At 40.1% G+C, this 15,218-nt stretch overlaps 1 protein-coding gene across 2 annotated transcripts in view; it reads right to left on the bottom strand.

Annotated features, from left to right (window-relative positions):
- Positions 1–1,107: 1,107 nt before the first annotated feature.
- The window catches only part of LOC148506186 (torsin-1A-interacting protein 1-like), a 62,001-nt gene continuing 47,890 nt past the window's right edge, over positions 1,108–15,218 (bottom strand). For both annotated transcript variants that reach the window (XM_088447144.1, XM_088447143.1), the window contains exons 11-14: positions 10,814–10,844; positions 9,344–9,360; positions 6,733–6,795; positions 1,108–5,724 (exon numbers count right to left, since the gene is read on the bottom strand). In XM_088447144.1, the coding sequence (XP_088303270.1) occupies positions 4,943–5,724; positions 6,733–6,795; positions 9,344–9,360; positions 10,814–10,844 (893 nt within the window). In that variant the 3' untranslated portion in view covers positions 1,108–4,942. The remainder of the gene's footprint in view (positions 5,725–6,732; positions 6,796–9,343; positions 9,361–10,813; positions 10,845–15,218) is intronic.

Below are 15,218 nucleotides of genomic sequence, written 5' to 3'. Positions count from 1 at the left end.
AAATGAATGACACTAAGGGATAGATGTGCTAAAAAAAAAATGTTCCCTGGTGCAGATGATCTGACCAAGGTGACTAGAGGCCAAAGCTATTCCAGAAGAATTTCCAATACCACTGGAAACCAGGATCCGTTCAATATCCCGACAGGATGCTGGTACCAGAATCCTGGCACCCCAACAGTAAGTTCTGGGCTTAGGGGGAAGGTTTGGATTAGCCATTAAAGGGGGAGGGTTAGGTTTAGGGTGCTTCACCGCTGGGATCCCAAGCGCCGGCATCCCGTTCCCAACCCTTGCAAACCACAGGCCACTTGGCTAAATAGTTTTTTTTTCAGCAGAGTAATGAGAAGAAAAGGAGGGTACATATACCCTAGTTGAAAATTTCATACGATCGACAGAGCATCTATTCCCTTTGTTCTGCTGAGGATGTTGTCATCAAATTAATTTGAGGGAGTTTTGTTTTTGCAGCCTAAATTTGGTCCGTTTCACTTGCATTGAGAGCTCCTTTGACCACATGTTGTGGGTTCACAGCAACCACTTCCAAATGCAAATACTACACTTGGAATTACCTCAAGACCTGTGGCCTGCTTAATTGATAAGGAAATAAGGTAATAGACATCTGTCCAGGAAACAGCCTATGAATCAGTTTTCGAATACTTTTGATCACATGAAAAAGATAGGGCTACATATTTTCAAGCTGTAATTACTAAACCATTCCTCCCATGTAGATGCAAATACCCTCCCATTAAAGCTATGCATTGAAATATTTTTTTTTTTATAGTTTTAGATGGGTTATTGATAACAGAACAAAATACAATGTATAGCCTATTTTAGTCTATTCTTATACGGTCTTATGTCATTTTTGATCTAATCTTATGTCTTGTACCATGGTTTGGGAATATGAAAACATACAATCAACAAAGATCAATATATGAAGTTTTCATAATATATTAGGTGATAAATACATTAAAGTCCTGTGTTATAGATATATGATTGATATAACTCCAGTGTTGCAAACACAACTTTAATCTTACTTTAAGCATACATTGACATTTTTTGTTTTAATTAACTCACTCCTGTTGCAACATTACAGAATTTTTTGTTGATCATTCTTAAAAATTCCTAAATAAATTAATTTGTATTCTATAATGTAAGAAAAAAATAGGGAGTGAATAGTTTGTACAGCCACTGTTTGTGTGAAATGTTTCCTTAAATTGAAGTTCAAATGGCTAACATATGGAAGATTCAGAGCAGTGTCCAATTGGCCTAAATTATTATTATTATTAAAAAAAAAAAAGTAGACCAAACTTTTGCTGGTGAACCAAAAAACCTTTTAATCGCCACCCTTTTCATTTAGTAATAGGAGAGCTACAAAAGTTCTAAAAATGAGTCACTTTACTCTACAATGTCCACGATTGTTTGTTTACCCAGAAAGTTTGTATGAAATTTTTAAATCAAGTAGGAGATAAAATAAAATGTTTAATTCACTTATAAAATTAATTAAAAAGCCATACAAATGTAAATTACATTTTAAGAACCAATTTTAATCTCAATCATCATTATATTTTAAAATTCGAAAAACATTTTATTTTTAGAAAAAAATATAGTAAAATATACTGTATTTTCTAAAATAATCAAGGACATTATTTAGTTATCTGTGTATGATTTAAGCACAACCTTTCACAAATAAGAACCATACCAAATCAGAACATATATACAAAATCAGTGCATTAAAATATATACATTACCTTAGAAACAAAATATTTTTTATACAGTTTCTGAACGAAACCATATGGGATATGGGTAAAGCATGTGTTGGTAGCTACACCCAGCTCAGATGATGTAGCTATGCAAATGCAGCTATAGTTAAACCTAAAAGTAACATCTTGACTTCTAAGCACTGTTGAAGGCAATTCAAGTTACCATTCAATATCTCTTCTGCATGCTGAAATGACACTTAGGGCCTAGAAGTGAGATCTACACGGATGCCACAAAAGTACAGCACATTTCACTTGTAGAAGCCACCGCACCCACCACAGACACAATATAAAAACAAGATGGTTGTAGCTATGGGAGTACCAACATTGATAGACAAGTGTTTAAATGCAACACGTCTTCGGCATGTCTCATCTGCTTGGCACCAATTTCAGACATTTAATTCCCCACATTTGTACATTGCGTCTGCGGTGGGTGGGGGGCTCAGGTTAACTAATACGACAAAGTCCATCCAGAACCAAGATAATACCGAAACCCTCACTCTACCAAAACTACCATGGTCGTGTGTCAAACCAATATAGTTTGGGATGCCAACTCCAAGACAGCTCTACCTTCCCCAGTAAATTATGAACAGTCAGTGCATGCCAGGAATAGGTGCATCTCATAATTGCTTTTACACACACACAATCCCTTTTATTCTGCTATTTTGGAGGATGTGTTCCAGAATAAACAAAGTTTTTATCTAAGTTTTTGGTATATACTGGGAGAGGGACTTGAACATTTAGCTGGATTGTATTGGAGCTGCTAAATAATGTATCAATACAGGATGCAAAGCGGACTAATTCCATGATTCAGCTCACAATGCTGCCTAAAGAATTTTTATGTGGAAAAAGAACATTTTGAAAACAAACTAACAGTGCACCACTGCGAATACTCTTTGGTGATGCCATGGTCAATGATATCCTCATAAGTGCGTTAATATTTCAAACGAAGTGCATAGATTAGCAGGGAAAGCTGGCGGTGTCTTTGACAAGCAGAAGTTTAGGATGGATGATGAGGGGAAATTGGTGGTGGATGCATTCCTTATAAAATGTGAAGTGTAACAGTGGCCCTGATCTTAAACTGCTCTGTAAAAGTTATATTTAATTTCATGGAAGGAGATTATTGTAAGGAGATAGAGGGGTGGAGAGGCCACGTTGTTGGGGGATTTTTGCCTGGGATTTCCACTCTACAAAAATAAATTGATTTTAAAATCAGTTTCTAGCCAGAGTTTAGATTATCTCCGTTCTTTTTATACAGTGGCATAGAAGCTCTAATGAAAGCGCTAGTTCTAAAGTGATTATTGTATACTGTTAATTAGCAGGTACATCTCCACAGACCAGGGAGGCACCGTGACATACACTGCACAGATCAACTAGAGTTCTAGACACGCCAGTACAAAAAACCAGACAGTTCATACTACAGATCAGGGCACTGTGTAATTGAGGTCATACATGTAGGGAACTTTTCTATTGACTCAATTGTTTTATTTGTAATGAGTTTTCATTAAATTCTTAAGCAAATTGCATCACACCCAGATGGAAAATGGTGAAGTGTGTATAAACCCTTTAGCTTCATGCAGTGGGAGTGAGGACACTACCTGTTCTGTATGGGCTGGCAATGTCACAGATGACAGCCTAATTTAGATACTGCTGAACATAATGCAAATGTTGGTCAAATTAGAGACAGGCGTGTGTGCATTTTGTGTAGAAGCAGTGTCCATCTAAAATAAATCATAAACTTTAATAGTTTGCTTGGTTACTGGATTAGATCATAGATGCCTTGCAGGCAAAGGGACTATTAGGATGTGATGTAGTATAAATGAGTGGATTAATGTTCCTCTAATGTCTAATTCCCAGTGGGCTTTTCACATATATTTACATTCCTGGTAAGGAAACAAAAAATTATAGTGAAGATGCTGGATATCAGCCAATGAGAGGCAATAAGGACAATTATTTAAATATGGAGCGGGTAAGCATGAGTTTACTAGATGGCATCAAGTGATTAAACCCCCACTACAGCCTCATATAAACTGTGTGGATTATTACTTTATCTAAAAAAAAAAAAAAAAAAACGTGACAGTTTTAGTTCTGTCACCCAACAGGTTGGCTTTGGAGATGTGCTGTAATTTCTACTTTTCGGATTCCAACTGTGCCACATTACTCACATGTTCTGTTTGGAGTCTAGGCGCAAACTGTGAAGGAAACTTTCAAAGACTTACTTTTATTGGATAAAACTTTTGAAAAGCTTTGAGTCAAAGCAATCAAACGTTCAAGTGATGCACTTTAGTCTTCAAACTGGGACATTCATTACACTAGTATAATGAGGTTGTTTTACAGAACAAAATACAATGTATAGCCTATTTTAGTCATTCACGGTCTCCAGCATTATGACATAATAGTGTTGACCTATAATCATCTATACATGGATAAACCTGGATAAGTGCAGGTTGTGTGCATTGCCAGTAGTCCCACTATAAAATGACCTTTTAGGAGTATATTTATAATGGCCAGATGAGCTGCAGACACTACTGGTAAAAGCCTTGTAGCAGTATTTTTGTTGCAAGAAGATTATTTTTGCCTTATGATAGAAATCCTAGCTGCAGAATTGCCCATTATATTCACACTTTCATTACAATATAATTTAAAGGTCTTCATTTTTCATATGGTAAGTATAATTATATCCCCCTATAAATGTTATTTCACCATTGCAGCAGAACAGAATATTTTCCAACCTATAGCTCCGCTTTGTAATATGAAAAAAAAATATAATAATGTGAAGTTATTTCACTTGACACTGCAGTCAGTGATATTTTCAGACCTCACCGCTGTTGGACAATGAATATATACAATATCTTAAAGACTGTCATGTGTATGTAGAAAATAGTCTTTTGCTCCTCAGCTTCACCTCGCAGGACATATCACAAAGAGCTGACTTCTGAACAGCTGGAGATCTTCAATGCTGGCGGTTAACATGTACTATATAGAAAGGCCAATTCAGTTTTGTTATGCTTATTTCCTTTAGAGGCTTGAGAGGATTCCACATGGAGAGTACATGAAGATATAAACAGCTGCTTCTACTGTTGGTATCATTTAGGATCACCTGACTATACAAACACATCCCCATGTGACATTGGAGCTGGCAATGTACTAAGGAGCGACGTCAAATAGAATACCAGAGACAGCTCATCTCTTTATACTTTGCTTTCGGTTTCCTCACAATGCTTCCCAACATCTCTTTCCGGAAACACGGGGAGTACCACATGGGAGATGCGGCTCCACACTCCACTTAGCTTGTCTACATCCATCTCATTGTGGGACTTTTTGGTGCCTGAGACAATGAATGTTTTGTCAAAGAAGTCTCTTACTTTCTCCTCCAGATCGCTAAGTGCTATATCAGTCTTAAGGGTTGAGTCGTCTAAGAGCACTGTAAGCACCAGTGCCACGTTTTTAAAATTGGCATTCTCGTGGTCACAATATTTGTAAAGAATGAGCAGTGACCCGGGCGGCAGTAATTCTAAACGGTGCAGCACTGCCGCTCTGGCCGTGGCCTGGAAAGCTGCACTCAGTTTATCGTCAATTTCCTCTTTAACGTCTTCACTGTCCTCAGATTTCCTGTCTGGCCCAGAGATTACCGTGTATTTACTGTTCAGGGCAGAAGCATAGGTCTTTGCTAGCTTGTTGCCTACACAATGTAGAGTCTGTTCTGCATCCTGGGCAGCGGTTAGTAAAATTATAGCAGGTTGCTTGTTGTCCTGGTTACGGAGGTGCAGCTCTAGAATACGTTGACTTCTGCTCCACAGCGACTGTGACTGATTGGTAAAATTAATTGGCAACTTTCTAAACCCATCATAGAAATCTTTCATGCCTGAGTCTTCCTGCACTTTATTTCCGTCTGGCTTCTCCAGGATTAAAGGCCTCAGAGCGAAAGCAGCAAGTGCTCCTAACACTACTAATAAAACTAACAGGTAATTACCTAGAGAAGAGACAGAGAATTGTGTTTTTTAATATAGACATTCACAAAAATCCTGAAAGTCTGCCAATATTTTAATGAATGGCAATGCCAGGGTGAGGTACTGATAAGTGAAATCAGCTATACATTCTCCTTTCACCTTCAGTCCTCCAGCAAAGAAAACACTATGCACCCCTGGATTGAAACCCTGCATTGCCAATGGCCCTCAAAATACTTATCTTTTTCCCACAAATTACTCTGAACCCTCTATACACTTGGTTGTCATTCTTATATATCAGTACAGCTCCTTTGGGGGGCGTTGGGAAGACAAAGGCAGACTGGATTTTGAATACAGATGGGTCCACATACATCTAGCCTCCTTCCGTGTTAAACAGCCCTTCTAGTCGCGCCATGCCGTGGCATAACTCTGTAGCGGCGAGTGTCTTTTTGTGCATCTTTTTACCTTCAAATGAGTCTTATTTGCACAACTAGATGACACAAGCAGCTTCTGCTGATTAAAATGATATGCAGCATGCCTATGTTCTGTGAGTGAGTGCGGGTGTATCTGCATGCGAAACACTACGTTACAGTATCAGTGACTGTAACACCCATACATAGTGTTTTGCATGCAGATACACCCGCACCCGCTCAGAGAACATATAATTTTAATCAGCAGAAGCTGCTTGTGCTATCTAGTGTCATCGTTGTGCGAATAAGATGCACTTGAAGGTAAAAAGACACTTGGCGCTACAGAGTCACACTGAGCTCCCGCGTTGTGTGGCGCAACTTGTAGCGCACGGAGGATAGATGTATGTGGGCACATCTGTCTACCTGTAGTTAAATTAATAATAATATATTTTTGTCATCTTCCTCAATGGGACTGTGGTGCTCCGGATAACATTATCCTACCTAGTAGGAAAAAGTCTGGAAAAGGTTAGGGCACCACTGTTCTATAGATGTATCTAGTTGTAATAGACATGCAACACCCTTTGTGGAAACACTCGGGAATACTGCAATTTGTAAGAAACATACCGATGTTCTTAGTCCGATCCTGTGGGGCATAGCCAGGAGTATTTGGAATCACTTCTCTTACTTCTACACGAAAAACAGACATTTTTATTGTCACTCTTCATGATCAAACAGACATAAAAATGAAACTTTACTAATAAAAAACAGTTGCTTAACCTGCAAATAACGATTAATATAAAAGCTGCTATTTCCAAGTTGTGTCTATGTCAAAAGGCTGATACAAATTTTCCAGCCTCCAATGTAAATTGAAAAGTGAACTGCAGATATTAAACAGGCATTAAATACTTTTTCATATTTTATACTGAAAATATTCAAAATGAATGGACAGATACCACAAGTAATTAAAATCAACACTATTTATAAAGGATAGAATTGGCCAAATTTACAAATTCATATAAGATAATTAGTGTGTGCATATATGTGTGTTGTATATATATATATATACACATAGATATATAATAAATTATATATATATATATATATATATATATAGATATAGATATATATATTCACATATACAAAGAAGAAAAGTAAGTAGTTTTAATGGGTGCACTGGGACCCACGTTGGTCATTTAAAATGTAATATTTTTAATAGGTATGCATTCAAATATCTCACTGTATTAAATTTGTTAAGATGGTGAAATATAAAAAGATAGAATTGTGCAAAAGAGATGAAAATTAATGTGTACAATAAAATATTCAAAACGAAACCGTTGTCAATTTGTCATTCTTTTAATATGATCAGTGTTTAGGAACACAGTGATTCATTACTTATTATAGTTTATTCTGTTATTTATGTTGCAAATAGTTATTTATTAAGGCTAAATGCCTTCATCAGCTTCTAAACTTAAGTATCAAATTGTATCAAACAATACAGTGACTAATAATGTGTATAGTCAGTATTCCAAACTAATAGTGTCTTCTCTTCCTATACTCATGTATTGCCATGCAATGCTTATAGTAAATATTTCTTAGCTATGCAGTATGTACAAATATATGTTGTAGTTCTGAGTCTCTTAGCTATAAGGGTAAATCCCACACAGCAGGTATATTATGTTAGTATATAGTTGGTCAACACACCTAGTATTAATGGGTCTCCACTGCATGTGATATATATAAGTAGTTCCCATTATATCATGTGTGTGTGAATCACATACCATGAAAAAGATTTTATAGGTAAAAATTTGAACCTTTGCAGCTCTGGGTATTCATGTATACAATAATGCAGCTGAACCTTTAGGCAATTGCAATCATTCCCAGCACTCTGTATAGTATATGTATAATTTTATACATCAGTAGCTGGAGCATACCAATCTCAATCTCCACTCAGCTTTTTATTTTACATGCCACCCGGCACTATCCTGCTCCAGGGGTCTGACGGGCAAAATCAGATTTGCGCCCCGTCTTTAAGAGGCAGGGTGCGGCTTTGACGGTGGGAACATTGCAGAAAGGGTAGATGGAAAGTGCAGATGTACACAATGTCTCAGTGTGCCACAGTGTATCTCAGTGTGCATTTATGGGCACAATTATATCTGTATGCAGCTAGCAAGTGAGCAAAATCTGCAAGAGTCTAACAACTATGGGCTGTGATAAGCTGCAGGTGTGCGTGAGGTTTACATTTGTGTGAACTTTTCGGCAAAAATACATTTCGCGCTATCCTATCAGGCACGTCTTTTCGCAAGTGCAAATGTTTCATAGTCAAGAGCGGCGAAAACATTTTACCATCTCAAAGCAGGTGAAAAGTTGTGTAAAACCCATATTTTTGGGCACCCCATAATGATTATTTAGGCAAAAATAATTTTTCAATTAGCTTCATTTGGCCAATAATGACATGTCATTTTTAGGGTGAAAAACTAAAACGTTTTGGGAAATGGGTTTAAAGTAAGGGTATTGGTATTTTGGGAGGCTCTATGGATGGGACAGGTGTTTTTAGGATTGCAGATGGCTGCACCAGGTGTATTTTTAACAATTTTGCAAAATGCACTTTCATAACACAAAGAACATATTTGCGCCCATTTTTAATCTGCCCCCAATTTAACAACAACATTTATTTAACAAAAAAAAAAAAAATAGTTTCTTTCTAATATTTTCTCACTCTTAGAGAAAAATGCCTATAACAGATATTTGACACAATGTGAGACCTCCCAAACTCTTAATTATGGCCCCTAACAGACTTCTATAATTTGTTACCCTATCTTGGCTGACTTTTTTGTTGGGGGGGGGGGGGGGTACAGGCAAATTTCCCCATTTTCAGCTGTGCTTTTCACCGCTAACGCCAAGGTATTTTTTCGGGCGAATGCTGCATCGTGTCTTTTACAAAAGAATTGCGTGTAGAACGGCAGACGCCATAGATGCAAAAAGTGACACATTCAGGCGTACAGTGAGCAAAGTTTTCACATGCGAAAACTTAACGTTTTTGCATCTAATTGGATACGGCCCTATATTTGTGTCCAGCCAGATTACACTGACCCCCACCCGGCTGCTACTTTATGCCACCTGGCTGCCAACATTTTCTGGGGAGAACACTGAATATGTACTTTTATACATCACATTTTGCAAACCTAATTTGAATATTAGGGAAGTGGAAGAGAAATAAAAGAGAAGAAATACTTACCAGTAGCCTGAGGACTCCTGAAAAGGAAAAATGACAGGAGTCAGTTTACAGAAGACCAAGCTAAAGACGCCTGTGAGTAAAGGAACCACTGACAAAGACCAAGCATGTGTACAGTATACAATGCAGTATTTTACACAACTCAAACACCAGCTACAAAAATAGACCCTACTTACAGTATATGTTTTTTGCAGTCACAGAACAAATCCATATTGGGTTTTTTGTTTTTTTTTACAAAGGAAATGTCAATAGAGATGATGCATCACTATTAGCATGGATCGTTGCTCCAGGGGTTGAGCACCAGTAACCAGGCCCGCCAAGAGCCGTGGCGGGCCCCGGTAATAGGGGGCGTGGCCTAATCGCAGGAGGCATGGCCACGCCCCCTTACCGAGAAAAACAAGAGGGGGTGCTCTGAGCCCCCTCAGCTCGGCGCAAAGCCAGGGGGGGGGGCACGATCAGTGTGATCGCTCCCCCACACAGGCATAGGAGACTGCTGTGGCTGCTGCTCAGCAGCCACGAGCAGTCTCCAACTGCAGCTCAGCTGCTGAGCTGCTGTGAGGGGGGGGGAGAGTGGCGCCGGACCCGGGCCTATGGAATCCCGGGCCCGGGTAATCTGTACCCGCTCCCCCCCTCTCGGCGCCCCTGCCAGTAACTGATACAAATCCTGGCAGGTGGCTCTGCTTCATCCTCTAACAATATAGCAATACTGTACCCGGGTCTACTCTTACACTTGGCGATGACTGTCACATACAGATGTGTCCTCATGCATCTAGCCTCCTTGCACGTTAAACAGCCCTTCTAGTCCGCCATGCTGTGGTGTGACTCGGTAGTGCAGAGCGTCTTGTTGTGCGACTTTTTTACTTTCAAATGCATCTTATTTGCATAGCGATGTGAATACATAGCACAAACAGCTTCTGCTGATTAAAATGATATGCAGCATGCCTATGTTCTGTGAGCAACTGCGGGTGTAGCCGCATGTAAAAACGCTACATTACAGTGTCAGTGACTGTAACACTGTAATGTAGCATATCACATGCAGATACACCCACAGTTGCACACAGAATATAGACATGCTGCATATCATTTTAATCAGCAGAAGCTGCATGTGCTACCTATTTGCATCACTGTGTGATTAAGATGCATGTGTAGGTAAAAAGTCGCACGAAAACACGCTCGGCACTACTGAGTCATACGGAGCTCCCGCGTTGTGTAGCGCACGGAGGATAGATGTATATGGACACATCTGTAACACTAAAACTCCATTCACCATCATCAATTTGAGTATGCCACCACATTATGATATATTAAAGTATATCTTAGGCAGACATGTTTACTTGTTCATTGGCACATATCATAACGTGTGCAATAATAATCACGTTTTTTTGCGGCAGACATTTTCCTTATGTGCTTTGGACGCAAATGCATCCAACTTCAAAAGGAACTTCTATATATTTCACAGGCAAAAATAGTTACCTTATAACCGGTGCCTGGGGCCTAAATCCACCTGAAGCAAAAGAGAATGACATAAGGTAATACATTTATAAGTATATAAACTATTCATGCCACACAGCTTCCTATATAATGTATGCTAACAATGTTGTAAGCTGTATAGACTGTTATATTCAAAATAAACATTTTACTTAAAAGAAAAAAAAAAAAAAGCCCACAAACTGCAATATTACTCTAGCATACACACGGTCAGATTTGTCAGACTTGTCAGATTTGTCAGATGAACGATTGAACGATTTGAACGATTTTACCAAAGTTTTGAACGATTTGAACGATTGAACGATTTTTGACTGCATTAAAATGAATGGAATCGTCCAAGTCTGACTGCAAACACATCAGATGTCAGAAATCGTTATCTGACAAACGGGAACGCGCATCGTTGATCGTCCATCGTTCAGGCATGTCAGATATGAACGATTTTCCATCAGATATGAACGACTGAACGATTTTTAAATCGTTATCGTCCATATCTGAAGAAAAAATCTGATCGTGTGTATGCACCATAAGTCCTTAATGCTACAGTAACTCTTTATATTTGATTAGTGGATGTGATATTTTCTTATGGAACAGATAGGGCTTTTTGGTGACATTTTTAAATAGTCTCACTTTTTATTATTCTAATCGCTAAATTACAAGAAATTATTCAAGAAACTAATGTTAGAAAATACACATCTCCAAGAAGTAATTTGTTTTTCCCTAGAGATGGGTCTTTAGGTATGTTGCTTTCGGGATACATTTAGTATCCCGGCACAGGACAGTGATCGCAAAATACGCGCTATAGTGCGTTTTTACTTGCTACAGGGAGTGAGGGACCCAGTTTGTAAAAATGAGCAGGTCCAATAAGACGCGCTGTGACTCACCGACATGTGGCAATCCTCAGTGTCTCCCCAGCCAATCGCTGCCAGCAGCCTCTCCCCTGAACGGCCCCCCATTGGCCGAGAAAAGCACCTGGCCACTCCCCCAGTGTTGTTTGTGGAACAGCTGCACCCTCCAGTCTGACCGGCATGTAGATCTCTGCTCTGATCCGGAGTTTTACTGTTTCTGTTCCCGGTTCTGTGTCTCACCACCAGCTGCCTTAGGGCCTGATTCAGAGCTGAACGCTCCCTGAAAATGGAGCGACCTCTTGGACGCTCGCATAGCTGTGGGTTACCACCCACAGCTATAGCGAGCGTCCATGATGAAGACCATCGCGACCATCGGGCTTGCGACGAGACCCTGCGGTAGGGTCTCGCTGCCGCAAGCCCTGGAGTGATTTTGGCTCTATCAGAATGTCAGTGGGGCCGGCCCCAGATGGTAGGCGTTCCCATGGGAATGCCTCCGTCTGGCAGGCACGCCCCCGGCACGCCCACCAAAGGGGCGTGCTGTCAATCAACATCGACAGCACGCCCCCTTTGGTGCGAGACCCGGAGCGATGGAGAGCCCGTCGCTCGCCGGGTCTCGCGCATGCGCACGACGGAGCTCCCTCCGTCGTGTCGTGCGCATGCGCAGTGGGGGAACATCGACCCGCTTACGAGCGTACTGCCGCTCACGAGCGGGTCTGAATGACCCCCTTACTTCCCAGCTCAGAAGCACCAGGCTGTCAGTGTGCACACATCCAGCACGGCTAGTCAGCACACAGCCTCTCCTGTTATACTGTGGTATTCCCCCAGCCATGACCTCACCAGCGGCTCGGTTCAGCGCTGTCAGTGTTTACAGACAGGCTATCTGGACAGCTAAACAATTCTACTATACTGTGGCTGGATCACCACTTAATCACAGCATACACGCTGCTGCCAGCATTTCTACTGCCTTATCTACCCAGGCTGGAACACAGTCTACCCTGCATTGATTCTGGGCACTGAAGGGTGAAACAGCTGGGAGTACTACTAGGACAGCTGACCTGTGACTCTTGAGTGGGTGAGAGAGCTTTCAGGATACATTCAGTATAGTGCGTTTTTACATGCTACAGGGTTCACATGTTATGTTCTTCCACTACATGCAGTTTTCACTAACCAACAGTGGATATTCATTAGTATTACAATATATATTTCACCAGTAGGGGACCTTGGTGCATTAACCTTTAAAACTAACCTATACTAATATCAGTGGGCTTAACAATTGTGTGGACCCAATTTAATCTATGTGAATGTATTCACATTGGAACGGTGATAGGGCCCGATTCACAGATGGAAGCTAATGTGATCGCAGCTGCAATTTTGCACGGACCGCAGCTGTGAAAATATGCTAGCATAGGGATGCTCACCGCTGCCTTCTACGTGGTTTACCAGCGTAAATATCAGAAGCATCGACCAGCCATGCAGCCCTTGTGGAAGCTCTAACCTGTCTCAAATACAGCATTTCTCCAGACATGCTGCATAAGAGATAGCAAGGGCTAATTTATGCACGCCCATGTAACGACGTTTAAATGGTAAGACACACCCGTGTTCTTCTAACCACCCCGTTACCTCCCCAAAAAGACGACTATCTGTCACTAACTTTGCGAATGGGTTCTCTGTGTGTGCGGAATCAGAAGCTGCTGAGGAAACTGGGTGACCATTACCCAGAGAAACGAGTCAAGCTCATTATTGGACTTTAGTCACCTTGTTTGCTTAAGTCCCCTATCTTGGGCCGTGCTGAGTTCAATCTCTTATGGACTGAACTTCTTTCTCCATTGCATCCTGACAGCTGCGGTTTTGGGATATTCAGTCTACCACCTAGTATACCCACTTTAAAGGGACTGTTAAGGACTGCTTCCACGTATATGGTAATATGCCACTTCTAAATATGGAATTTTATGGAGTAAAGATCCGTATAATAGGTCCTACTATAATATCCGGTGTAGTGAAAAGTTAAGATGAGCCATTGTGTGTGTTTTTAATTTTTATCATAATAATTTTAATGCTTAAATAAATTTGTACATTATAATACTTATCCATCCTTTATATTGATTTTTAGCAACAGCGCTGGTGACTTTATTTATTTGCTTATGCTCTTTTTAGGGAGTGACCCCCCTACACCAGCTGCTATTGACAGAGCAGTGGGAATATTCTTTATATGTTGGAGGCAAGTAAACCTCTGAGCCAATTCAAGGATCAATTAGCTAGAACCAGGAGGTATTGATAACTGCCCATGAGAGACCAGTTCCACTACAGGATTTGGGCTTCGGAACATCTGCACACAAAATGCACAAGACATAGTACTAATTATTGTACATGACGCAGTACTGTTTATTGTTTCTGAATACAAAGGAAAGGGAGTTAAATAGAGTGGCGCTTGTAAAAAAGCAGCTGTTGAAAGGAGGGTGTGAATCTCCTTGATAGATACAAAGGGAGAGAAATAAATAAATAACAGCGCTAGTGAAAGGCTTGGATTGTGGGGTTTGAGAAATGAACCCTATATCTAGAAAATGATTTATAGATACACATGGCTTGTTATAAAATCACATTTATTAAACACATTGATAGCTCATCCTTTCTAGAATTAACGAATGTTGACAAACACATAAAAATAGACAATTGCTAGTAAAAAGGTTACTGGTATTCAGTGTCCTGCTGAGTGCATTTCCCACCCTTCAATGGAAATCACTGTTGGGGCATGTAAATAGGGATTGGTGTGTCCCGGTATATTTTCCAGCAATTTTTAGGTAAGCAGAGATATTACCATTCCTGGTTGTTTAGCAAGGAGTCCTCGCAATAATATATCCTTGTTGTAAGGGACAGTCCAGTGATGTCTCTATTCAGAGAGAAGCTGGTCCGGATCTGTAGATATTTCAAGTGATCCTTTCCTCAAGGTAATCCAGTGGGTAGGGGAACCAGTACCTGTAGGCTCAACGCGTTTCCGGGTGGAAGTAACCCACACCTTCATCAGGAGCAAGTGTGTGAGCTTCTGTGAGCATCCCAGATATTTATACTACTTTGATAAGTAAATGATTAACAGGTGTCTCAGAAGTTTAGAAATAATCAAGCAAGCCATGTGATAAAAGTTAACTAAAATCACGCAGTAGGAGAAGGCAATCATATCAAACATTAATATAACATTTAAATGTAAAAACGAGTGTTAAAATACCTTTTATTTAGGTAATTACCTGTCAGTTCATCCCCCGTCGTGGTCATGTGAGCGGAGTCCGGTCACGTGTCCCACGGCATGGGGAAAGTGATAATTGGTTCAGAGCCTGTCACATGGGTGTGATATGAACTGATGAACAGCAGGCTCAAGAGTAAACAAATAGTAATGGAGCCAGAGCATGTGACGGAATCACATGATGTAAACAAACTATCATGTGTGATTTAATGTTGTTATATTATGATCATGTTATAGATCATTGCGACCAGTCAGAATTAATAACATTCTATAGAGTCAACGAGAGATAACCAATAACACATGCATGTAT

This window comes from Taudactylus pleione, unplaced genomic scaffold, assembly GCF_031769625.1.
Source record: "Taudactylus pleione unplaced genomic scaffold, aTauple2 ptg000421l, whole genome shotgun sequence".
Classification (NCBI taxonomy): domain Eukaryota; kingdom Metazoa; phylum Chordata; class Amphibia; order Anura; family Myobatrachidae; genus Taudactylus; species Taudactylus pleione.
Note: the sequence above shows the minus strand (reverse complement) of the source record. Positions and strands in the feature narration are given on the sequence as shown.